Source organism: Mauremys reevesii, linkage group 3 (assembly GCF_016161935.1).
Source record: "Mauremys reevesii isolate NIE-2019 linkage group 3, ASM1616193v1, whole genome shotgun sequence".
In the NCBI taxonomy this organism is placed as follows: domain Eukaryota; kingdom Metazoa; phylum Chordata; order Testudines; family Geoemydidae; genus Mauremys; species Mauremys reevesii.
In genome coordinates this window covers 169,815,523-169,843,078 of record NC_052625.1, presented here as the reverse complement: position 1 = coordinate 169,843,078, position 27,556 = coordinate 169,815,523, and the positions used below count along the sequence as shown (strand labels likewise).

General features: G+C 38.8%; 1 protein-coding gene across 1 annotated transcript in view; it reads left to right on the top strand.

Moving 5' to 3' along the window:
* DLGAP2 (DLG associated protein 2) overlaps window positions 1–27,556 on the top strand; it is a 405,020-nt gene that overhangs the window by 321,214 nt on the left and 56,250 nt on the right. The window contains exons 7-8 of the mRNA XM_039528234.1: window positions 8,697–8,844; window positions 18,120–18,339. Of these exons, the coding sequence (XP_039384168.1) occupies window positions 8,697–8,844; window positions 18,120–18,339 (368 nt within the window). The remainder of the gene's footprint in view (window positions 1–8,696; window positions 8,845–18,119; window positions 18,340–27,556) is intronic.

Sequence of the window (27,556 nt, the reverse complement as noted above, 5' to 3'; positions counted from 1 at the left end):
GATACAGAGGGACCTAGACAAATTAGAGGATTGGGCCAAAAGAAATATGATGAGGTTCAACAAGGACAAGTGCAGAGTCCTGCACTTAGGACGGAAGAGTCCATGCACTGCTACAGACTAGGGACCTAATGGCTGGGCAGTAGTTCTGCAGAAAAGGACCTAGGGGTTACGGTGGACGAAAAGCTGAATATGAGTCAACAGTGTGCCCTTGTTGCCAAGAAGGCTAATGGCATTTTGGGTTGTATAAGTAGGGGCATTTCCAGCAGATCGAGGGATGTGATCATTCCCCTCTACTCAGCACTGGTGAGGCCTCATTTGGAGTACTGTGTCCAGTTTTGGGCCCCACACTACAAGAAGGATGTGGATAAATTGGAGAGAGTCCAGCGGAGGGCAACAAAAATTATTAGGGGGCTGGAGCACATGACTTATGAGAAGAGGCTGAGGGAACTGGGATTGTTTAGTCTGCAGAAGAGAAGAATGAGGGGGGATTTGATAGCTGCTTTCAACTAACTGAAAGGGGGTTCCAAAGAGGATGGATCTAGACTGTTCTCAGTGGTAGAAGATGACAGAACAAGGAGTAATGGTCTCAAGTTGCAGAGGGGGAGGTTTAGGTTGGATATTAGGAAAAACTTTTTCACTAGTAGGGTGGTGAAGAACTGGAATGGGTTACCTAGGGAGGTGGTGGAATCTCCTTCCTTAGAGGTTTTTAAGGTCAGGCTTGACAAAGCCCTGGCTGGGATGATTTAGTTGGGTTTGGTTCTGCTTTGAGCAGGGGGTTGGACTAGATGACCTCCTGAGGTCCCTTCCAACCCTGAGATTCTATGATTCTATGTAGGCCACCGTTTTGGGAAGCAAATCATGAAGTGAGGGTAATGATTAGAAAATTGCTACAATAAAAATATTCTTCATACTGAGTTATGATATAAATCACAGTGTTGGTAGTGCTACTGTCTAAATACATTAATCACAGCTAAACAGGACCAACTTTTAAAAAATAATTTTCAAAATTTTACATCATAAACCTTTCACCATAACAATCAGCCATTAAATCATTTTAAGTGTTGTTCCTTTGAAGATAACATTATAGAATTAAGAAGGCATTTAATTTCTCTGACACAAAAAAGAGGACCTCTGTTTTCTGCCAATAATTAATAGAAATTTCACAGGGAAAGAAACAACATCCTATGCCCTGTTCCTAACACAGTCTCATTTTAATAAATCCAATGTGCAATATCTAAGATGAGTTTGTCAAAAAAGGGAAATAGATGGCTACTTTCCTACACAGAAAACCTTTTTAATTTCATTTGGCCCCAAACCTGATCTCCATCATAGTCAGACTGAAAATAAACTATTATAGTTTGGCAAAGCTTAGAAAGTAAATTTTCCACTATAGAGAAATTAACTAGATTTATAGACACCTGCTGTATTTCAAGGAACCCAAAATAACTATTCCATCCTTAAGGGAAAGTCAAACTTAGTATCTACAGTCCTGGGTTTGTAACTGACTGAAGGTGAGCACATCCACTCTCCCATGCAGAGAGCCCCATTGACTTCAGCAGGGCTCCACAGTCACTGTGTGAATCTCAGCTTCTACAGAATGGCACTGTTCATTTGTAAGGTCCACGTTTATGAGCTATTTTGTGTAAATCCAAACATAGAATTAAGATACATCTGGGTAGAGAAATGAATATCCATTGAAATGCAAATCCCTCAATAAAATAGGTTATGACAACTGATGAAACACTGCTAATATTAATATACCTGCTTGTTAAGTGTCCAGCCTCAGGTCTTTAACAAATTTTATGTTACCTTTTTATCACAGAATAATGCTTCTCCATCTCACTTACTGACAGTTAAAGGTGGTTGTATTTTCTTTAACATTACCATTCATTCTTAGATTTTGCACTAATATGGTGGTGATCCTGGACATTTTTTTAAAAAGTCAGAAATACAGTGTTGGAACTTTACAATTTCCTAAGTCCTACAGGGCATGTTTTGCCCTCAAAGTGAATTCCATTGAATGACATTGGGTTCCTGTAAATCAGACACACCCTTCATAAACTTGGTGGAATTATAAGAACTGCATGGTGAGATTCTGTGCTTTGTCTCTAAGCACAGAACTCACTGCCCTGGGGAGTTCACTAACGTGGTTTTAAGGTACTGTTTGCACCCTTCTAGTCCTGGGCTGCTCCAGAGACTGAACCAGCTCCCAGTGTAACTCCAGAGAAGTGTCCAAGGGCTTGTCTTCACTACTGGGGTAAGTTGACCTAAATTACACTACTCCAGCTATGTGAAGAACGTAGCTGGAGTCGACATAGCTTGAGTTGACTTACCCCGGTGTCTTCCCTGTGCTGCGTCGATGGGAGACGCTCTCCAGTCGACTTCCCTTACTCTTCTTGGAGAGGTGGAGTACCGGGGTCGACCAGAGAGCGCTCTGCCGTCGATTTAGCAGGTCTTTACTAAACCCACTAAACTGACCCCTGCTGCATCGATTGCAGCATCACTCTCCCTGTAGTGAAGACCAACCCTAAGTTAAAACAACCTGTTCCAGTGAGCAACACTGCCTAAAATCTGCTAAAGCCTAGAATTGGACAGTATCAGCATGAATAATGTTTGTGTCCATTGAATCTGTTTAACAGCCACATAAAAAGCAAAAGAAGGCAGATTTCTGAAAATAAAAGTGCTTGCTGTTAACTCAACAGGAGACCCTTTTGTGATGATAGTCTGAAGAGATACAGCCATTTATAAATCATATGAAGTTAGCACCTCACCTGCCTCAGAAATGCCTACTTTAAAAATAATGATTAAAATTATTGATTTCAAATTAGCTTTGCAATAAAAATAGCAATAGACCATAGCAGGCACAAAGGTTCAAACTATTTGTTATCTTCTCCGGCAGCTGAGAAAACCATCAGTTACTTTTGTAAATTCTGCTGTAAAGTACAAAGCTAGATGTGTAATGCTGGAGGAAATGGATCCCTGGGCACAGCATGATATTTGATCATCCATGATATTAGCTTATCTTGCCTAACTGCAGATGTTATTAGCAATTCCAGTCTTTTAAAATTCAGCCACACTAGTTTTTATGTTTACTCCTTGGTTCAATGAATTCCACAGGTTGACTAGATATTATGCTACCTTAAAAAAACTAAAACAAAAAATCCTTCCTTTCTTTGGTTCTAAACCTACAGTACTACCCTTTAATTTCATTTGGAGTCTCATTATTCTTCTTCTAAAATTGGGTAGGAGGAAAAGATGGACAGATTACATTTCACTAAGTCTTTCATAATTTTCTCAAATCTCCTCTTTTTTCCTTTTTAGGATAAATAAAATTAGACCTGGTTCCTAAATACTACAGTAATTGGTACTCTTTAAATACTTAAGATAGGCTATGTCTACACTTGGAACTGGGGACCTATTTCCTAGCTCACATAGATGTACCCAACATCTCTGCTCAAGCTAGTGTGCTAGAAATAGCAATGTAGTCGAGGTAGCACATGTGGCAGCTTGGCTTAGCTGCCTGAGTATGTACCCACCTAGACCCACCGAATACATACTCGGGTGGCTAGCCCAAGCCACCACCAGTGCTACCCCAGCTATGTTGTTATTTCTAGCGCACTAGCTAGTGCAGGTACATCTACACAAGATGGAAATCACACCCTGAGCTCCAATCATAAATAGTAGTAGTGTTTGAGACACTGCGTACTCTGTGTTGCATCCCATATACCACTGAGCGTTAAATGCACTGAAGATAGAGACTGACTTTTTGATGGCAACTGCTGTATGTGATTGGTGTCTCTCTATATATTTGGTCCTCGATAACTAATATCAGGGTCATAATGTGCATCATAGAGTGAACCATTTATCCTAAGGAATTAAATTGAGAGTATATTTTAGAAATAAGTGTTTTAATGCTAATCTGGTTTAAAAATTTATGATCTCTTTAGATCAGAAAAAGTTCAAAATATTAATTAAATGGGTGTCTAATTTATGTAATATTTCTTTTACTCTGCTATAGACCTTTGAATAAATTACTGCGCTCTGATAAATGAAAAATTACTTAACTACCAGGAAGTATCCAATCCCTCATCCATCAAAACTCAACTGCTTAGAGTGCTACAGTACTCTGGTTTTTTTCCCTTAGTAAATTATTGCTGTTTAAATTGTCAATTATGGTTTATGATAACAGTACTTCCTGAGAAACTGAGTATCTCCATAATTAATTACTAGATTGTTAGACCATTACATTGTGTGACAAAGAAAGAAGACAGTTATTAACTGTTGCTGATAATTGATTTTTTGGCACTCTATAATACAACGTGTCTTATTTCTATTGTCACTTTTTTTCATGTTGCCTCTGTGACTCGACTCCTGGAAAAAACCAAATCTCAGTGAAGAAGCCCAAAGTCTTGCTGTTTTTCAGATTGTTTCTGGTCTGAGAATCCAGGATTTGGTAACACCTGATAACAAGCAGAGAGTCCAAAATGTTTTTCACCCATTTTTGGAAAATAGCCTACATTAATAACACTAAACCGTTTTAAAGGAGCTGTGTTCAGAGAGAACAATGATGATGACACATTAAAAGGAAAGCATGGATAGTGCATGCAGTGTTGTTGTAACTGTGTTGGTCCCAGGATATTATAGACAAGATAGGTGAGGTAATAGCTATGATTCGACCAATTTTTGTAGGTGAAAGAGACAAGCTTTTGAGCTTATACTGGATCAGTTTTGTGTGGTTTCATTTTGTTTTAGCAATGTTAGCATAAGGGCCAACATGATTTCACTGTGATAACAAGGGTCCTAGTCTTGCAATGACATCAGCAACTTCTGGCACCTGCTGAGTGCCCTTTAGTAAGACCTGCCCAGTGGTATATCTAGTACCGCATAGGGCAGGGCACAAGATCTGTCTCCGAAATAATGCCTTAAATAATACTGGTATCTCAGTGTTTAATTGGTATGTTTGTTTCTAACAGAAGAAAAAAGTTGCAAAACTTTTCTTTAAAAAATGACTGTCCAGTGTGTATAAGAAATAAGTATTTTATAGATTGAGGGTAACATTTTCAGAAGAGTTCAGTAATTTTGTGTACTGCTATTCCATAGTGCCCAACTTGAGACACCGGCTGCCTGATTTTCAGAGGTGCTGTGAACTCACAGTTGTGACTGAAATCAAATTTCGTTCACAACTATTTATTCTTTCCTGTACGTAGAGTAAAGGTCTTTTTCCTAGGTAACTACTTGCTCTTTATTCTAGGCTGATTTGCAGTCAGTTAACTTGAATCATGAGAACTAGTGCAGACAAACCACAATAGTGCTAGGAAACTCAAATGGGGCTGGCAGTGGTGTTTTGGCCTCCATTCTCCCTCTGACATAAGGCCAAATTTTCAAAAGTGGGCACGGAATTTGGGTGTCAATTTGAGACACCTGACGTCGGGCATCCAAAATTAAGAAATCCAGAAACAGCAGCTGCTTTTGAAAATTTGTCTGTCGTATTTTAACCTTATGCCAAATGAACATTTGGCTCTGTGTGCCTTCATATTTGGATGCCCACTTTGAGGCAATTTACTCAACTAAAAATATCCAGCTCCATTTTGAAAGATCCAGGAGGTTTTAATAAAAACTTGATATTACCACTTTTCATCAGTAGATCTCTAAGGCCCTGATTCAACAAAGCACTCAAGCATGTGTTTAGCTTAAGTATAGGTGTTGTCCCAAATGTAAGTATGTGCCTAGGTGCTTACAAATAAGAACTATTGTTCTTATTTTGTGTGTTTCAAGTTAGGTCCACAAAATCAGTGACCTCTTGTGACATATTTTGTGTTCTTTTTGCCTTGAAGCAAAGAACAAGTCTAAGTCCGTATATTCTTTTGAAATGTATATTTTTACTGTCAGAGATATTTATTTGGGGTGTCCTTGTTTTGCTTCTTTAGGGAAATCTCTGTGATGTCTTGTAGCTGAACATATATGTAGAAAATGTTATATTGTCATGTCCCAATGATGCAAAGTTGACACTGAAGAAGCTGCGTGGGAAGTATGTGGGATTTTTTTAAACATAAAGGGGAACAAGTTGCACAATTTTAGTCCATAAATAATTTTGGTCAATCTTATTCCATATACCACTCAGCAGGAAAATTACATCAAAAGTTTATTAATTGAACCCCATAGCTACCAATACATTTCCAGTGAGGACAAATTAGAAACCAAACTTTGATGCTTATTTCATTTTATTTAAAAAAATGATTTTTATTTTGATTTATTTTAACACTATTTGCAATAAGCTATGTAGACCATTCAGCAGCCTGCTGAGAAGCAGGCACTGAGATCAGAAAAGTGATTTTTCCTTGTCAAAAAGCCAATCTTTGACTTTAACCCACTGCCTTCAGGAAGTGGTGAGGAAATACAGTGGTGCAAACACAGTATGTTGGGTGGTTCAATCTTTGAGGGGGCCATTTAGGGATCTGGGGCAAAAATCTGTCTGGGGTTGGTCCTCCTTTGAGCAGGGGGTTGGACTAGATGACCTCCTGAGGTACCTTCCAACCCTGATATTCTATTAAAAGGACCATATTGCAGCCCATTTTAAATTTCCTAACACCATTGGGGTTGTTGGTACTAGGGTTTTTTTTTAACCCTCAAATGAATTAATTGCCCATCAGCCTTGGGTAAAGAACAAACCTAGCATTCCATCTTTGTGTTCTTGTTTATACAGTACAGTTCAGCCTTGGTCCATGATTGGGGCTCCTAGATGCTGCTATAATACAAATAATAATAATAATAATAATAATAGTAACTAATAATAACTAATAATTAATAATAAGATTCTGCTAACTTAGTACAAAGAACTTTACTTCGCCTGGGCAAAGAATAAACATTTGTAATTTGCAACAAATGTTTGTGGAGTGTTCACACTGGCACTTACCAATGCGCTAACTACCTCAAATTAATTGACAATTAACTCAAGATAAAAGGAAGTCTAGTGTTGACATATCTTGTTGGCATTAGAGTTCCCTGCTCCTAGTGTGCCTAGATTGTGCATGGTGCTTGAGCATGCTGTAAATGGGTTCAGAGGCTCACTGCTGTTTTTCCTGCACCCTGTGAATATGCACACATCTAGGATGCAAGTGCAGGTTGCTTTATTGCCCGTGCTAGTGCATGAGATGTAAGGGAGAGGGAGCAATGAGCATCTTTGTCCCAGACACATGGAAGGACAAGATGTGAGGGATGTGGTTTAAGTGGCCAGCAAATGTATTAAATTATCTAGGAAGTATCTAGGAACTACAACTTGTACAGTGCAGGGCATGATTCCTTTCTTAATCATTTCCAACTCGTGGAGGGCTGCAGTCAGACCCGAAGCCCTCCACAGCTCATCCCAGCCCATTGCTGGGATCCCACGGGCCTCCTCCCATCTGAGAGTTAAGGGGCTGAGGAAAGCGTGTTATCCCCTTGCTGTACCATACATTGGGAACTCCAACCCCATTCCTCAGCTTCCTTAGGTGATGCTTTCCAGAAGTCCACTTCCAATGCCAATCATCACAGAACCGGACCCACTACAGAACAAGTACCTGGACACCTGACACCTGTTAATTTGTGATAACTTGAACCTTAACCTCCTGACCTACCCACTGGGTCTGTGAGCTGCTGTGGGAAAGGCAAAAAACCCATCCTGATCAATCTGGCAGTGAGGGGAAAATTCCTTCCCGGTCCCATAAAAGACAGTTACAGCAATGGGCATAGCAGACCAGGCCTATATAGTAAAACTGCAAACATTGGCAAGGGGAGAATTGAGGGCAGCTGCTTTTAACTCAAGTTGACAAGTCTTCACTGCCTAAAAAGGTGTGACTTTACAGTAAGATAATGACATGCAATATCTTGCTGTAAAATCCTACTGGAGACAAGGCTCTGTAGTTTTTAATGTGATGTAGCCAGGGGCGGCCAACTGCAGCTAGCGATAGAGTGTAGACCTTGCTTCGCTACATCATTGTAAACCCTACTTGTGCCTTGTCTCCGCTAGGAGAGTTACTGCGGGTTAGTTATCGTATTTAAAGAAAAAAGAAAACCTTTTTTGTCAGGGAATACATAGCCAGTGTCTCTTTAAACAAGACCATCCTCTGGGACAGGAGGTGATGGTGGTGGTGTAGGTTCTGCAGTACACTCAGGGAAAAGTAACTTGAGAGGTGCGTTGTAAAAAGACCAGTTCAGGAGATTTATGCAGTTGTGCTGTGTGCCATTACAAATCACAGTCTTTAGCTGATCTTCTGTAAATGTATTGATACTTTTAACCTACCAGGCATCTTGAAATCCAGCACCTTGATGAAAAAAGGATGACAGAGAAGAGTGATTTTTATCCCTGTATAAACATTTCCATTCCTGCAGTAGTTGTTGTTCATATTGATGTTCACATTTTATTTTAGTAAAATGTAACATTTGTAGCCAGGGGAATATTAGTGATACTCATTTACAGTAAAATTGCTGAATGCTTCAAATCGTTTTGGTGCTGAACTTAAGGCCAAATTCTCTGCTTATATTAAATGATGCAGCTCTCCTGACTTCAGTAACCCTGTGCCTCTTCATGTGGATCAAGAATTTGGCCCCAGGGAGTGCATTTATGATGCTAATACAAATTGCTGTTTTCAGTGTCATAACTGATTCCATCTGGAGTTTTTTTTTATAGCCTCCTCTTTTTCCCCCTCTTTCTTTTATAGTCAGAGCTACCTTCAAGCTGCAAGTGATGTGCCTGGGGGCCACAACATGGATCCCTCCGCAAACTACAATTCCCCAAAGTTCCGCTCAAGGAATCAGAGCTATATGAGAGCAGTGAGCACACTCAGTCAGGCCAGCTGTGTTAGTCAGGTGGGAATCTATTGTTAAATCTTTTACTGTGGGCTATCTGCATATACAGGACTAGCTACTAAAAATGGAAAATTTGTTTTTCTTGATTAATATTAGAGGAGTGAGGATGTAAGTAGTCACAAAGTAATCCAAGCTTCAAGTAATTTAATATTGAATGAAGATGGTATGATTAAACAGAGACAGTCAAATTGCAAATTATGCCAAAAAACTGTAAAATTAGAATTTCCCTTTTAAGAAAGCCACCCTACATATAAATATATACAATGTTGCCTTTTAGTTTCATTGGGTTCCCACTTTGTCTTGTAAGGTAATAGGGCATGAATAGGATTGCTGAGTGGCCATTCTCTAGACCATTCATTATTATGTATACCTCTCTCATGTCACCTTTTCATCTTCATACCTCTCTAAATTAAACAGACCTAACCTTTTCAATGTCCCTTCATGTGGAAGTCTGTCCTGGCTTTTAAAAAATTTCATTGCCCTATCTGACATTTACCATACTTGTCGAGATGGGATGACCAGAATTCAGTGAGGTGTACCATAACTTTATATAATGATATTATGTTAAATATTATTCTGTTTCTTCCTTAATATAAATTAACATCCTTTGCCTTATTTGACGAGCACTATGCATGGAGAAAATGTTTTTCATTGAGCTGTCCATAATGATGACTAGGACCTTTTCCTAGCTCATTAGAGTAGTTATATGATGGTTCAGATTCTTTCAGTATGCACAACCTTGCCATTGTCCACAATGAATTTCATTTGCCATCCTTTGCTCAATTAGCTTGCTTAATTAGATCCTACTGAAGTTCCTCACTATGTCCTTCGGTCTTGACCAACCTAAATTATTTTGTGTCATCTACATATTTTGCCATTTCACTGTTCAACCTTTTCTAGCTCAGTAACATATATATTAAATAACACAGAATATAAACTAAATACATTCAGAATATAAACTAAATACATTCAGTTAACAGCCTTTGCTGCTTCCTGGTCCCTTCCTATGACATCACACTCTTCATGTTCCATCAATATGATATCAGTTCAGTATTTTTATTTCTGTTATTTCAATGGGTTCCCTTCCCACCCTCTACTACTCAGGACTGAATTCAGGGATAGTGATGGACTATATATTTAAGAAGTATATATTCACTCTTGCAATCTGTATTTTAAAATTATTATTTTGCTGGTGTCAACAAGCTTTGTTTGAAAAAACTAGTAAGGAATTTCATCATGTAATTATTGACTGAGGCCAAGGTTTTTGAATGTGACAGGTGATTCTGGGTGCCTCAATTTGTGGGTGCCCAACCTGAGATGCCTTTAAGGTCCCTGATTTTCACAAAGTGATTAATGTTAATCCTTTGAATTAAGCACTGTTAAAGTGTCTCAAATTGGGAGGCTCCAAAAATTACTTGTCACTTTTTAAAATCTTGGCCTAAGTTATCATAACTCTCTTGGTCCTTCGGTATAAGCAAAAGATGATTCAGAATAAGTTTTTTTTCCCTTCCCAGACTTCATTAGTCCACTTAATTTTATTATAAATATAAAAATGATAATTTTATAAAGGACAAAATAATTCATTTCAGAGTGGACTTCATTGCCAAGATTCCTTTCTAGAAAATTAGAATAACAGCCTTTCATTGGGTTCAGAGAGTCTGTATGAAATTTCTATACACTTGATTAATGAAAACTGGAAAATGTGCAGTGTTTTTTCCCAAAAATGATTAAGAGTTATTGATTACAATATATAATAAAAAGCAATATCATCCAGATGTGGAGGCTGGTGAGGTTATGAGATTGACTAGATATTTATAGTATTTTGTTTCTTTCATTCTGCTTTAATAAATGATTAAATAAAATACATATTATTGTAATTTACTGCTTTCTCCATTATTCAGCTTCTAAATTCTCTTTGGACAAATATCATTTCCAGTTACTCAGCCAAATGCTACAATTAGATATTTAGTACATTCCTAATAATTATCCCAGAATGTCTCTAAAATGAAATATACGAATTCATGGTGAAACTAACAATTGTCCAGAGTAAATGGCCATAGTAAAATTAAGCTCTTTTTTAACACCAAGCACTTGACATTAATATAGTTCAGTCCATATTGTGATTGGCTAAATACAAATAATAAAAAAGAAAAATATGACGTCAATAGGACTAGAAAGAATGTTTAAAAATGAAATCAGGATGTGGGGACTGATGCTCAGCTGATTTAAATCAGCATAATTCCGCTATATTTAATGGAGCAATACCATTTAACACCATTTATGGCTATGATACATGGTATTTATATAGTTTCCATCAGTACAGAGCAGATTATTTTTGTTGGGGTTTCCCCAAGATCTATTCCACTCTGTTCCCTAAGGATTCAGTGCAACTCCAGTTTCATCACTTAAGCTCCTTTATTTGGCATACAGCAAACCTACGCTAAGTTAATCAGACTGAACCACAAGGGGTGGGCACAGGGCATACCTATGGTACACAGAAATCCCATTTCTTTATATACATTCATTCACTATACATTGCATCACTCGTTGTGGCATTGCTTTGTAGAAACCACTGCCTGTACATCATGCTCTGTCCATGTACAACTTACTCTTTTCCTCATTTTCATGTTTCCAATGTATCTTATCCATTGTTATCTTGTCCATTGTAAGTAGTTTCCTGGGTGTTCCCCCTTATTTTAAATATCAGAGGGGTAGCCATGTTAGTCTGGATCTGTAAAAGCAGCAAAGAGTCCTGTGGCACCTTATAGACTAACAGACGTATTGGAGCATGAGCTTTTGTTGGTGAATACCTACTTCGCCGGATGCATGTCGTGGAAATCTCCAGGGGCAGGTATATATATGCAAGCAAGAAGCAGGCTAGAGATAACGAGGTTAGTTCAATCAGGGAGGATGAGGCCCTCTTCTAGAAGTTGATGTGTAAAAACCAAGGGAGGAGAAACTGCTTTTGTAGTTGGCAAGCCATTCACAGTCTTTGTTTAATCCTGAGCTGATGGTGTCAAATTTGCAGATGAACTGAAGCTCAGCAGTTTCTCTTTGAAGTCTGGTCCTGAAGTTTTTTTGCTGCAGGATGGCTACCTTTAAATCTGCTATTGTGTGGCCAGGGAGACTGAAGTGTTCTCCTACAGGTTTTTGTATATTGCCATTCCTAATATCTGATTTGTGTCCATTTATCCTTTTCCGTAGGGACTGTCCAGTTTGGCTGATGTACATAGCAGAGGGGCATTGCTGGCATATGATGACGTATATTTTAGCTAGTACAGACATTCTGTTTCTTAGCTTACTGACCCATTTACCTATCTTAGTTAGCGCAGATATTCCATTTCCAGCCTGCTGATCCATTTACATCCTTAATCCTGTCACTCAAGAAATGAGATCTCACCCATGTCCAGTTATTCATGTCAAGCTGGGCCGACATTCCACTACTTTCCTATATTATCATTTGTTTTATTTGCATTCTATTTCTGTTTTCTATGCTTCCTTTTTTAAGTTCATTAACCAGCAACACATTTCCAAGACAACGGTAGTTATAATTATTTGAATCAACATTAATAATAGGCCCGGTGTACGAACCAGGGTGTGCAACCTTACCTCCTTTGGTATAGCCCACTAGAGTGTAATTCTACATAGAATCCTAGAAATGTGGGACTGGAAGCTACCTCAATAGGTCATCTAGTCCAGTCCCTTGCACTCAAGGTAGGACTAAGGGCTAGTCTACACTTACCAGCCGGGTTGACGCAGTGAGTTCGACTTCTCGGAGTTCGAACTATCGCGTCTAATCTGGACGTGATAGTTCGAACTCCGGAAGCGCCGCGGTCGACTCCGGTACTCCACCACTGCAAAAGGCGGTGGCAGAGTCGACCTTGGAGCCGCGGACTTCGATTCCGCGGCGTCTGGACGGGTGAGTAGTTCGAACTAGGGTACTTCGAATTCAGCTACGCTATTCACGTAGCTGAACTTGCGTACCCTAGTTCAACCCCCGCCCTTAGTGTAGACCTGCCCTAAGTAATAACTAGACCATTCCTGACAGGTGTTTATCTAACCTGTTCTTAAAACCCTCCAATGACAGAGATTCCACAACCTCCCTAGGCAATTTGTTCGAGTGCTTAACTACCCAAACTGTTAGGAAGTTTTTCCTAATGTCCAACCTAATCGTCCCTTGCTTCAATTTAAGCCCATTGCTTCTTGTTCTACCCTCAGAAGTTAAGGAGAACAATTTTTCACCCTCCTCCTTAAAACAACCCCACTTGTTCTGCCCTGCCAGCTTGATTGTGAACCATTGATAACTACTCTGTGGGAATGTTTTTTCCGGCCAGCTATGCACTCAACCTTAAGTAGCTCCAACTAGGCTATATTTCCCTAGTTTGTTTATGAGAAGGTCATGCAAGACAGTATCAAAAGCCTTACTAAAGTAAAGGTATACCACATCTACCACTTCCCCCCATCCACAAGGCTTGTTACCCTGTCAAAGAAAGCTATTAGCTTGGTTTGACATGATTTGTTTTTGACCGTTACTTATCATCTTATTATCTTTTCGGTATTTGCAGATTGATTGCTTGATTATTGGCTCCATTATCTTTTCAGGTACTGAAGTGAAGCTGACTGGCCTGTAATTCCCCGGGTTGTCCTTATTCCCATTTTTATAGGTTGGCACTATATTTTTCTCTCTTCTAGTCCTCTGGAATCTCTCCCATCTTCCATGAGTTTTCAGATATAATCACTAATTGCTCAGATATCTCTTCAGTCCGATCTTTGAGAAGTCTAGAATGTATTCCGTCAGGGCTGCCAACTTGAAGACATCTAAGTTGTTTAAGTAACTTATTCTTTTCTTATTTTAGCCTCAGATCCTACCTCATTTTCACTGGCATTCACTTTGTTAGACGTCCAATTGCTATTAACCCTTCTGGTGAAAACTGAAACAAAAAAGGCATTTAGTACGTCCGCTATTTCCACATTTTCTATTATTGGCTTTCCCCCTCATTGAGTAACGGGCCTACCCTGTCCTTTATTTTCTTCTTGCTTTTAATTTATTTGTAGAATGTTTTCTTGTTTCCCTTTATGTCTCTAGCCAGTTTAATCTCATTTTGTGCCTTGGCCTTTCTAATGTTGTCCCTACATGCTTGTGGTGTTGTCTTTTATATTCATCCTTTGTAATTTGACCTAGTTTCCACTTTTTGTAGGACTCTTTTTTGAGTTTCAGATCACTGAAGATCTCCTGGCTAAGCCAGGGTGGTCTCTTGCCATACTTCTTATCTTTCTTACATAGTGGGATAGTTTTTTCTTGTGCCCTAAATAATATCACTTTCAAAAACTGCCAACTCTCTTGAACTGTTTTTTTTCCCCTTGGACTTGCTTCCTGTGGGCTCTTACCTTCCAACTTCCTGAGTTTGCTAAAGTCTGCCTTCTTGATATCCATAATCTCTATTCTGCTGTTTTCCCTTCTACAATTCCTTAGAATCATGAACTCTATCATTTCATGATCACTTTCACCCAAGCTGCCTTCCACTTACAAATTCTCAACCAGTTCCTCCCTATTTGTCAAAATCAAATCTAGAGCAGTCTATCTCCTAGTTGCTTTCTCTACCTTCTGAAAGAAAAAATAGTCTCCAATGCATTCCAAGAACTTGCTGGATAATCTGCCTTACTGTATTATTTTCCCAGTGGATATCTGGGTAGTTGAAGTTCCCCATTACCACCAAGTCGCATATTTTGGATTATGTTGTTAGTTGTTTTTAAAAGCCTCATCTACTACTTCTTCCTGGTTTGGTGGTCTATCCTACCATGACATTATAGGCTTCTTCTGCCTTTAAAGCCTCCTTCTGTAATTTTAACTTTGCTTTTATTTTAATTACATTATAAAAACTGGTACTTTTTTCATTTATTAATACAGGAAATTTAGGTGTGAAACAGAACATAGGCCAATTAAAATAACATTCCCTGAGTCTGTACCAGAAGTGGTCTTCTTCAGCCATCACACAATAATAGTTATTACCTGCATGAGCAGTTTTTACTTCACCAATGTCCCAGCATCTCAACTGTACTGTGAAATTTGGAGACTGTTCTCCCAGAATGAACTCACAGTCTGGCAACTCTGTCTGTAAACCAGTGCACCTGCACCTGTAAGTGTCCCCTAGATACCAACAGCAGGACAAGTCTGGGGCTTTTCAGACCTTGCATGGTTTTTCCACAGTATTTGAGGAGGGAAAACAAACTTTTTCCACACTGTATGAGTCACAGTGGTTTTACATTTAACTTCGTGGTATTGGACCCTGGTTAATTTTCGTACCCTTACCTGTCTTGTGCCAAATTTTTAACTTTTCTGTGGTCATAAAAGAGGGCAAGTTTTCTTGATCCATATCACTTGAGGCTGCTTTTACTTTGTATAACATGTATCTCTCACATATTACACAAGATATTATTATTAGAACACATTGACTTAATGCCATACTTCTTTAAAAGCAATTACAGAAATATGTTTACTATATAGAGTGTAACATACATTTACTAAAATCTCAAACAGCTAAAATACAAACACCGCTGTATTTTAGCACCATTTTATTTTACAACTGTTACTTCCTTTTTCCTTTTTTCTTTTCTTTTTTTTGTTTGTTTTAGCTATTTGAGATTTTAGTAAATTGACTGTTACGCTTCACTTTTTTTTAACAAGAAGTTTTTTAAAACTTTTTTTATTTTTTACACAATTTACTGTTTGATTTGATCAATGCCCCTTGCATTGCTTTTAATTATTTTTTTACACAAGTTACATTTCCACTACTTTGCTGTACCCTGGTTGCATTTCCACTACTACATTCAGAAGCAGTTAAGCCATACAGAAATCCCTAATTCCTTCAGTGATTTTAACTAACTCATCCATAATCAGACAATTTAAATCAGATTTTCGCTATCCCTGCAGCAGCCAGCACAATTAATTTATTACAGACACAAAATGCCCCTCCCCACTCTTTTAGAGTGGCTGAAAAGTCATGTTGGAGAGAAAAGCATAGTGGTGATATTGCCATAACTGGGTTTCATTATTAAACCAAGCATTCTTTTTTTTCTTTCTTTTTATGAACACTTTAAAGTCCTTTCTAACATTTTATACACTAAATGCTAAATAGTTAGGGGTAGTAAAAGTAATAAAGTCCAAGCTCTCCAGTGTTAATTTGTGCAAAAATTTAGCTGCTTGTACTTTCTTTAAAGCACTCACTTCAGTTTTTGACAGTTTAATAAGACATTTCCATAGACCTTACTAGCTACTTTAAGTCTGGGACCATAACACTTCTATTTTATTTCCTATAACAACACATTTCTTAGCTGAATTTTCCTCCGCAGTCTAAGCTTATTTTTTATGATTTTTTGCTCTTATTTCTTAACTTAGTACACTTTGCCTGCACAACTATACTCTCTAAATTCAGTCCTTCAAGGTTGGCTGCCTTTTACTTTGGATTTTTTTTTAAACATTTTCGGAATCTTTTCCATTTAGTTTGTTTCCTCCTCTTACAACTTTGATTTGCTTTTTATGCTTTTAGCGTTCATTTTTCAAAGTAGTACATTTTGTTTGTAACATTTTAGCCACTAGAAATAATCCTTGTAAAGAAAGCTTCATCTGGGCTTTCTTTGCAGTAATATAAAAACAAACAAACTAGACACTATTTTTATGGCTGTCAATGGGTCCTGTTTTTTGAAAATGTCAGTGACATTCAGTAGACCTCTGCTGTGCTCTGCCAAACATTCTTTAAAAAAAAATTTGAATGCCACTCCCTGGAGTTCCCTTTTCACCTGGATCCAGTCTCCCTCTAATCTTTCTCTGGTGAGTCTATAGGGTCCTCCCTTAGATTTAATCCACTTCTCCAGCATGATGCTAACTTCCTCATATTTAAACCCTTAAACCCTACCAATGCCATTTCTCTTAATGCTAGGTTAGGACCCTCATACAAAGGGTATATATGTTACCAGCTCCAGAGGAGCAGATCCAAGTCACAGCAGCACTATGTTAGGGTTCCTCTGAGTCCTCTTCCACTTGGTTCCCCACAAATTCAGTCCAACTCAGTCTTGCAAGTTTGGTTCCTTTATTTGGCATGCATCAAAGCTATGCTGAGTTGATCCGACTCAACCGTAAGGGGTGGATATGGGGCATGCTACACATCCAAAGTCACGTGAAACCCCCCTTCCTTTATGTATGTTTACACATCACATTATGTTCACTAGACATTCCATCATGTGTTTGGGGTTTGACTTAGTTACTTTATAGAAACCAACCCTGCCCCATGCACAGTCCATGAACCGCTTACTGTTTACCTCATCTTTATGTTCCCAACTGATCTTATCCATTGTTATCTTGTCCATTGTAAATGGTTTCCTTCGTGTCCCCTAGCTAAATACAGACATTCTGTTTCCAGCCTGCTGGTCCATTTACCTCTCTAATCCTGTCTCTAAAGAAAAAAAATAAGGCCTCAGCCATGTTCAATTACTCATGGACCAGGTACTGATTTTTGTTGACAATTTTTAATAAAAAAGGTTCAGAGTGTGGTGGTAGCTCTCAGTCACATACAGACACTTCACCATCCCAATCGAGGACAACTCATACAGCTGCAGACGCACCTGTGCTGTTGCAATGCAAGTGGCAAGTGATTCTTTTCTTCTGTCAGTTTGGGCTTAAATCGTGGCACTGGGTGACATAGATACCTCCTGGTGCTCCCTCATAGCAAGGGGAAAAGAACAATCTGCAACATCCCCTTTAAAGGGCACTGTACACACAAACCTATGTGGCCAGTAAATTTGTTGAGTTGTGCACAGAAAGCACTACTCAGCCCATTTCTCCACTATGCTTCAGACTAGGGTTAATATAATTCAAAGTCTGAAAATTCAAGCTAGTTTGATTCAGTGTCTCAGTTAGACCAGATACAATTAAGTGGTATTGAATGGTTCTTGACTCTCCAGTTGTGATAGTGGAAAGATTTCCTAATCACTGTATAGAGATGTTGGATTTATCTGTTAGTTTTCTTCATATTTATTAAATATAAATATACCAAATGGAAACTAACGATGGTCATCTAAAACTCGTTGCCTGGTAGATACTGTATATGGCTAATGTGAAGTGCTAAAATGTCACTGTGTTCAGAAGGGTTTCCTAATCTTTAATTATTTGCTAAACAGTTCTTCATCAACGCACAAGTGTCCACTTGAGAGATGTTGAAGCCGTGATGATCACAAACAAAGCAAGTCAAAAATCAAATGCATTGTTGTTATTTATTCAGATGAGTGAAGCAGAGGTCAATGGGCAATTTGAGTCGGTGTGTGAATCAGTGTTTAGCGAAGTTGAAGCTCAGGCAATGGATGCCCTTGACCTCCCTGGATGCTTCCGAACAAGAAGCCACAGTTACCTGCGGGCCATTCAGGCAGGTTACTCCCAAGATGATGAATGTATCCCTGCTATGGGATCTTCCAACATCACCTCAACTATCAGGTCAACAACAGGTAAGAAAATCTATGCTGGCCTCTTTCACATGTAAAGATAATCAGGATGGAAAATGGTGCATGAGACTGAAAGCCTCTTTTTCTTGTGTAATTATCATAATTGATATTGTCTTTTATATTGATATAGTACATTGAGAATCAGGCCTTCCTTTAATATTGTACTATAGTGCCTGCATGTCTGAATGTGTAGTTATGAATAATTTCATTTTTATTAGAACTTGTAAGTGGGCCTGGAATATAATGGGCCTGAATTTCAGCCTAGACTTAACTTCACCTGCTTTGCTCGCCTGCAGTTTTGCAAGTGCAAATAATTGCAGGCAAAAAATGGTGTTACTTAGATATTTAAATAACTGATTGCACCTGCCTATCTTGAAGTTAAACATCTAAAAGAGATCAGTTACATTCATAATCACTTGGACCCTTAAATTGCAGGTGCAAAAAGGGAAGATGGGGTTTAAATATCTGGTCCAAACTCTTAGGGGTAGGGCAGGATGTAACTTACTTAACTTTGGAAAAAGGGTATGACAGATGATCATATACTGTGACATATTTCATGTATCTTCACTGTTACTCATCACTAATCATTATTATTCCACTCATTTTTAGGATTCTTTCACACCTTTAGAGCGACTTTTTTCTCTTTAAGTTGCTTAACAGAGATTAATTTTATTTTATTATTATTTTTAACTGTCATTTATAGAGAAAGGTGAGCAAAAATTGTACAGATAAGTCAGAAAACTAAATGGAATCCATTATAACGTTTGTGAAGTTATCCAAATCTCTTTTTACATTCCCAAATATATTCCATCAATTCAATGATACTGCCCTATCCTCATATTCCTGAAATGAGATGCCACATTCTTAGAAAGTAAAAATATAGCCCAAACAAAAAATGATACAAGCCTACTTAAATTGATTTTTGACATATTTACTATACAGCAGAGCAGTAGGAGCTTTGAGCAGAAAGCAATTGTTGTCTTTCAATATCACTGGCATATAGTGCTACCAAGAGCATTGTATGTTATTTTATCTTCAGTGTAACATTTTATACAGCACAGCTTAATGGGATATTGTAAGCAACTCCTAAAATACAAATAGTCATTGTTACTTCCCTCCCCACATGGATACACATTTCCATCCCATGTTTAGAAGCTTTAATAGCTCTGTCATCACGAGATAAAATGTATAAAGCAATAAAACTTTTAATAGCCACCAATGGGACTACATTTTTCCCAGTTGTTGTATAGCACTGTATGATGAATATGAAGATACTGTTGCACGGACTGAGGCCAAAGCAGTCAAATTTGGGTGCCTAAATATGGATTTTGGTACCTAACTTTAGGCACTAAAGTTAGAATATTTCTAGATCCAACTTAGAAGACAAGCTGGTTGACTTATCTACCTGAGATACTGTGACTTTGCATTGCAGCTTAAACATAGTCGTCCCATTCAGGAGATCACTTTATTTTTCCTGGAGTCATAAAGTTGAATAGAATATGATACATTTGGCAAAATCATCAGATAGACAATAAATATGACTGCATCACATTGTTCTTTCCTCATGAAAAATGCTATACATTGATTAGCAGTCTGCTGATTAAATAATGTGGTTTTGAAAACTCTAAGCTTCATTTCACGCATGATTTCCTTCTTATTTCTGGAATGATTTATCAGATAGATTTTGTTGCCTAAATATGTAATATTTCTTATTTGTCAAGGTCAGGGAATAGTGACACCGTAGCAAAAAAAGGACTATAGGAAAAATGGTAATTAGAAATGGGGCCCTAAACAGAACTCTGGGTCCAAACACCACAGGCTTTAGTGGGTTCTGAATCTGGATCTGTGTTCAGATTTTTCAGTTTGTGACAATCTCTAATAAAAATTATTACTCCAAAGTTTGTTCTTAACTTTTATGGGGTTACTGATGTAAGACAAATATTCAAATCAGAAATATTTATTAGATTTGCAAGGGAGAGCACGGATTATGTGGTTCGATATTAATTGAAATTTCCAGTTTCCAAACAAGTCATTAGCTATAAAACCATGGAATAACTGTTTCATATTTCCGTCTTCAGCATTTAGCAGGTTAGAGAGAGATGCTTCATTTCATATTATTGCTACATTTCAAATAACCCCTTACTTTCTCCCTTACTTATCTGAAAATTGTAAAATAAGTTATTGGATACAATACGGTATAAGAGGCTGGATGATATTTAACATGCCCATAAACTTCTTTCAAATAAAAGCTACAAAGGTCAAAGTTCCATTTCAACCTTCAGTGCAAATTGAACCTTTTGAATCTTTAGGAACATTAATTTTGGTCAGATTTTTTTTCCCACTGCTGATGTTATAAGCCCTTCTTGACAAAGTCATTAAACCCATTTCTTAGAAAATTAACAGGAAACACAATTTCATTATTAGTTGAAACGTTAGTGATAAGCGGGTGGCTGCCTTTTATCAGTGTTGTAAAGAAATGAAATTGTAGCACAGACTAGAAATTGTAGCACTAGACTAAGCTAAAGATTTAATACTGTAAGAGAAAATGTAAATCAGAAGCAGAAAAAGTATATTTCATTTCTGAATTTAATTATGGAACTATCTATTTTGGATGTACATTTATATATACAATACATTTATAAAGCTTAGTTTGTCAAAAGATGATTACAAATGTCAATAGACACATAGGTGTTATTCAGAATGGCAGGAAAGCTACAGCTTTATTCAACAGTATGTGGGACATATTTGCTCATCCCATTAGAAGCATTAGGGTGTCCTCATAACATTTGGAAAGGGGGTTACCATAGTCATCTCTTCCAATATTTAAACCACTTTCCAGGGATATATGTGATCCCAGGACATGCTCTCGAGTACTGATGACTACTATGGGCTAGCTTTTGTGCCAGTAAACTGGGCTATCCACTGGATGAATCCCTATCCATCCTTGCTTGTCAGATTGATTTTTTTCTTCTGTGGGAGGAAGCAAAACTCTCTCCTAACCTCAGCAAGGTTGGAAAACAGGGTTATTTTTTGCCATGCCACCTAAACAGTGAACTCAGGCTACCTACTTGGTAGAATTCAAAATGATGTACTCTTACTCCAAGAAAGGAAACACCAGATTAGCGATGAATGTGAACCTGGAGACTCAGGGACAGTACCTGTAGTTTTGGCCTTATCTAAATCGGGAAGAAGCCAGTGCCCCACTCATTCTTATGGTCCAGTAAGAATAAGTGACAATGACCCCAAAGCAGTCCACATTGTTGGATGCCAATGGTAACTCCCACTCCTCTGTGTGACTCTTGCCAAGACTAACTATGCTTCACTGTGGTTAAGAACTTTCTGCCCATCTTCTATAGAACAGCCAGAAGTTGGGAGTGGGTGAGAGGGGATGGATCACTTGATGATTACCTGTTCTGTTCATTCCCTCTGGGGCATCTGACATTGGCCACTGTCAGCAGACAGGATACTGGGCTAGATGGACCTTTGGTCTGACCCAGTATGGCTGTGCTGATGTTTTTATGTTCCATTGGTTTGTTAAGGGGATAATGTTGTAACCTTTCTGCCAAGTGGTGTCAGTAGCAGGAAGGGCTGAGTTCAATCTTTAAACAAAGCCAGCTCAAGCCCCCACACAGAAATCTGGGAAAACTAAACACTACCCTTGGGCACTTGTGATAGGCATTACTTCCCCACTCACAAGCATTGAGTCTGGGTATAACAAAGGAAAACTTTTATGAAGGGGAGCATTAATGCTGGGTTGTCCAGCATTAATCTGGGAAAACAATGACTCAGCAGTATGCAGACAATAAGTAAAACACTTGCCCGATTGCATCTTGGGCAACACTTTGCCTCAGTTTCCCATCTTGTGGTGTGAAAGTTCAGTGGACAAATGTCCCTTTAACATTCCACTCCCCACTGTTGCACCCCACTCACAGATCAATGTAAACTGAACAAGTACATCAAATGGTGACACTAGCATTCATATTCCCATCTCTAAGGCAAGCAGGGTGTCTGCTGCTCCCCGCTTGCCATTCAGTAGTGTTCTGGGTGTGTTCTGCCCACTGAAGGTTTGGATAGAGGATTTGTGTGTGTGTGAGAGAGAAAGAGAAACATGATTTGACCCTAATACCTTAATAGAAAAAAATTCCCAGATAATCAGTTAAAATAAAACCAAAAGAGAAGAAAAAAAACCCTGCATTCAAACAGAGCTGACCTGCATAGTAATCATCTTACTGTGTGCCCTGAAGCTCATTAAACTGGTCTTGGAGCACTACCAAAGGGAATGAGGTCTGAAGCCAGGGGCTCTTAAATGAAAAAAGACCCAACTCTGGCCTCTGAGAATTTTACCAAAGGAATGACTAGCAAGTGCACTGCAGTTGATCTTCACTGAGTCACTGGGATGTAAGGTGAGAGGCTGTGTCTCAGACAGGAATCCCAGACCCATTTAGGTTTTAATAGCTGGAGATAAGGGTTATATTGGTATAGCAGAAAACTCTTGCTCTAGAGGGTGGTAAAGTGACCAATAACCAGTTCTGGAACTTGTAAAGGACCCTGTTCCTTGGAATCAGTCACATAATTTGAATCATTATTTGACTCCTTTCTGTCAGCTGGTAGCTGGGAGAATTTATAGAGTAGCAAATAGCCACTGGTGAATAGTGGGAAATTGGTTTAGTTAAATGAACCTATCTCAACCAGTTGCACTCAGACTAGTAAAGGGTACAGTAAATAGAATTCCATATTTATTAAACTATTGAACTGTAATTCCAAACCCAATTGGTCACATAGCATGAGATAGTTTTCAGTTATAGCTAGGGCTCTACCGAATTCATGGCCATGGAAAACGTGTCATGGACCATGAAATCTAGTCTCTCCCCGTTAAATCTGGCCTTTTGTGTGCTTTTACCCTATACCAAGGGTAGGCAACCTGTGGCACTCACACTGCCCGGGTCCTGGCCACCAGTCTGGTGGGCTCTGCATTTTAATTTAATTTTAAATGAAGCTTCTTAAACATTTTAAAAACCTTATTTACTTTACATACAACAATAGTTTAGTTATATATTATAGACATAGAAAGAGATCTTCTAAAAATGTTAAAATGTATGACTGGCACACGAAACCTTAAATCTGAGTGAATAAATGAAGACTCGGCACACCACTTCTTAAAGGTTGCCGACCCCTGCCCTATACTATATAGACTCCACAGAGGAGACCAACATATCTCAAATTGGGGGTCCTGACCTAAAAAGGAGTTGCAGAGGGGTCGCAAGGCTATTTTAGGGTGGTCACTGTATTGCTACCCTTACTTCTGCGCTGCTGCCTTCAGAGCTGAGCAGCCAGAGAGCGGCGGCTGTTAGCTGGGTGCCCAGCTCTGAAGGCTGCTCCCTGCCAGCAGCAGCGCAGAAGAGTGGCAATACCATACCGTGCCATCCTTATTTCTGTGCTGCTGCCTTCAGAGCTGGGTGGCTGGAGAGTGGCGGCTGGTGATTGAGGGCCCAGCTCTGCAGCAGCAGCACAGATGTAAGGGTAGCAGTACCACAACCCCACCTACAATAACCTTGTGACCCCCTCCCCAACATTTTTTTGCCTCAGGAGCCCTAAATTACAACATCATGACATTTCAGATTTAAATAGGTGAAATAATGAAATTTACTATTTTAAAAACCCTATGACCATGAAATTGACCAAAATGAACCAGGAATTTGGTAGGGCCCTAATTATAGCTCACTTCACCAGTCAGTAATAAAATATCCTTGGACTTTCAGATTCCCTTTCTCTTGCTGAAAATTATTTTAAATTCTGTAATTTTAAAATTATCTCTAATAACTAGATCCAAATGGGGAAGCTTTGAGTGTGATCTGTAGGTATTTAGTCACAGAAGTCCTGTTAATGATAATGAGACTTGTGAGGTTATGTTCCAACAACCAGGCTTCAGGACTCCCCTGATGCCCAATATGTCATTTAGCTGGTGAGCTGCAGTTCAGCACAGTGCCTTTTACTGAACCAGCAAGCATTCTTCTTGCCGTCTGAACCATAAAGATGAGTTACACTTCTTCTTCAAGGCGATGGATATACTGAATGTAGGGAAATGTATCAGTCATGGGTGGAGCTATGCAATATAACCTCATGCAAAACTGCCCTGGCTACGATGCATTGATGGATTCTATGCCCAAGTATTATCCTAATCTATTAAAAATAAGGAAAATATGCTCCTCCAATTGCTTAAAAATAAAAGGTTCTCTGACCAATACAAATAATTATTTTAATCTCTTAATGAAAAAAAAGATATATTGATTGGGTCCAGACTGCTGCTTTGATCTTTTTTTAATCCAGTGCAGTTTGGCACATAAAGCCCACCTATATGAGAGCAAACAAATGGGCTGAGTGCCACACACTGGTATCCAAGGTTCCACACTCTGTCCCTACACAAAGAGCAGGAAATAAATGCAGTATCTGAGAGATTGCTGATAAATGTAGATTTGTAATGGCAACTACTGTATGTGTGCATTTAAACAAATATAAAGAATTTAATTAAAATAATATAGAGAAGGCTCTTCTCTAGATCATGATTTTCACAATGACTTTAATTACTGTCAGAGCCCCTGTTTAACATTTCTTTCTTTGTAGGACTCATAAAAGGTATCTGTAGCAGCATTTTTGGATTCTGACACTGGGCCAACATGCGTGCATGTACCATGAGAATAAATTATATATCAACACGCATTGACCCTGATTCTACACTGAAATATTCACACATAATGTCCATTGCTCTCAGTATATATCTGAGAGTATCATTAGAGTCTAATTCTTTAAAATACACTAATGTCCTGATCCTATGAGGAGCTGAGTGCCTCAGGACTGCTCTTCTTTATGCAGGCAGCCAAAGTCTTTTCCAGCCACTGGGGATTCCTGGGGGCTCAGGGTCACCCTGCCCCCATGCACTGAGGGGTAGGATCAGGTGGCATAGGCGCCATTATGGCATTTCTACATAACCCAGGGATTCATCCATAGTGGATCACAAACTAAATATGTGTCAACAGTATAATACTGTTGCAAACAAACCAAACCTGATTCTGGGATGTATTAGTAGGAGTGTTGTAAGCAAGACACAAGAAGTAATTCTTCTGCTCTACTCTGTGCAGATTGGGCCTCAGCTGGAGTATTGTGGCCAGTTCTGTGCATCACATTTCAGGAAGGATGTGGACAAATTGGAGTCCAGAGAAGAGCAACAAAAATGATTAAAGGTCTAGAAAACATGACCTATGAGGGAGATTGAAAAATGAGTTTGTTTAGTCTGGAGAAGAGAACACAGAGGTTGGTCATAATAGTTTTCAAAGTACATAAAAGGTTGTTACAGGGAGGAGGGAGATAAATTGTTCTCTTTAACCTCAGAGGATAGGATGAGAAGTAATGCACTTAAATTGAAGCAAGGGCAGTTTAGGTTGGATATTAGGAAAAACTTCCTAACTGTCAGGTGGTTAAGCACTGGAATGAATTGCCTAGGGAGGCTGTGGAATTTCCGTCATTGGAGATTTTTAGGAGCAGGTTAGACAAACACCTGTTAGGGATGGTCTAGATAATACTTACTTCTTCCATGAGTGCAGGGGCCTGGACTAGAAGACCTCTTGAGGTTCCTTCCAGTGTTATATTCTATAATTCTAAAAAATAAAATCATGCAAAGAAGGAACTTCACTGCTTGGGTCTTTGAACTCTGTTGGCTTGCTAGAGACTGGCATTAACATGTGTAAATTCCATCACTTGGAAGTATTTAGTTCCATACTACCAGACCACTCTGTCCTGTGTAGAAGCTGGGGAATACCCAGTGTACCTTCACCAGTTGTTGTGTTCCTATAGCTTCCTTTTATATACTTTACAAAGCATGCAGGAACCTTCCTCCAGCTCTTTTACCCCTTTCAGGTTCCATCAGCAATGATGAAAAACTCTTAGGGAGTCCTCCCTTAAGCCCTGCAGGTACCCTGCCTCATTTTTTACAGAAATATATGCAGGGAGCCATAACATTGATATCTGAGTTGGCATAAAAAGGTTCATGTGTTGAGTGTATAAAGTCTGTTTTGATTTCATTTTGTCCAGAGCCTCCTGCCAGTTCACATACAAATTTGTATGCACTTGGGCCCTGATCCTCAGCTAGTGTAAATGAGCATAGCTGCATTGAAGTCCATTGGACATATGCCTGTTTACATCAGCTGAAGATCTGGGCCCAGTTATATAAAGTTATTAATAAGATGAGGGGTGACATTCTCCTCTGCTCTGGATCCTTTACTTCATATAGAAGGGTTTGGATGCTATAAAGTGCAAAAAGCCCTGTATCCAGCGCGGGGAGGGGGAGAATTCCTCTGGCTGAGGTACTGTAGAATACTGGTGTATGGCTGCTTCTGAGGACCCTGTCTCAAGCTCTGATGCAGGGGTTATGCCAGAAGTAGAGCTAAAAGCTGGAAGGGGATGACGGAGATAGAGCTGCAGTTCTAATCAGCACTGCAGCCCGTAGGGTAGCCTGGACAGGCTGATATAACTTAGACAGACCTTCAAGGTTGTCTAAATTACACTAGGGGTCTCACAAACCCCCAGAACAGCCCACAATTACAATTATTAGGGCTATTCAGAAATGGTAGATACAAATATATCTCAAAACCTATATCTATACAGATATATATATAGATATAAATACAACCCTATTTTGAATAACTCAACAATCAGAATTAGAAGAGTGTGTGTTTTTTCACTCTCTTCTTTTCAAAAACAGCTTAGTCATAAGGATGAAAGTAGAGGTGAAATCCTGGCTTCATTGGTTAAATTTCCATTGACTTCAGTAGGGCCAGGATTCTGCCCTAGGTGTATAAGACCTAAACCCAGCGGTGTGCTATCTACAAAGGAGTCAGATTTTGGTCTGAACACAGGACTGGAAGCCACTCTATTTTTGGCTCTGGTAGTGACTCTTTCTGTATCCTTGGTAAATGGGTTTCCTCATCTATATACACAGGATATAATTAGCCATCTCACTTGGGTATTGTGAGGGTTAGCTGTTTGTAGCTGTTTAAAATGAAAAGCATCATATAAAAACTAATCATTGTATTACTTTTATTATTAAAGTTGGTTTAGTAATTTATAATTATCATTAATCTAGGAGAACTGTCATCTTGCACCATCTTGTATAATTGCATGATACTTCTTTTAAGGTTGATGGATTATAGCAGTTTTTCTCAGCTTT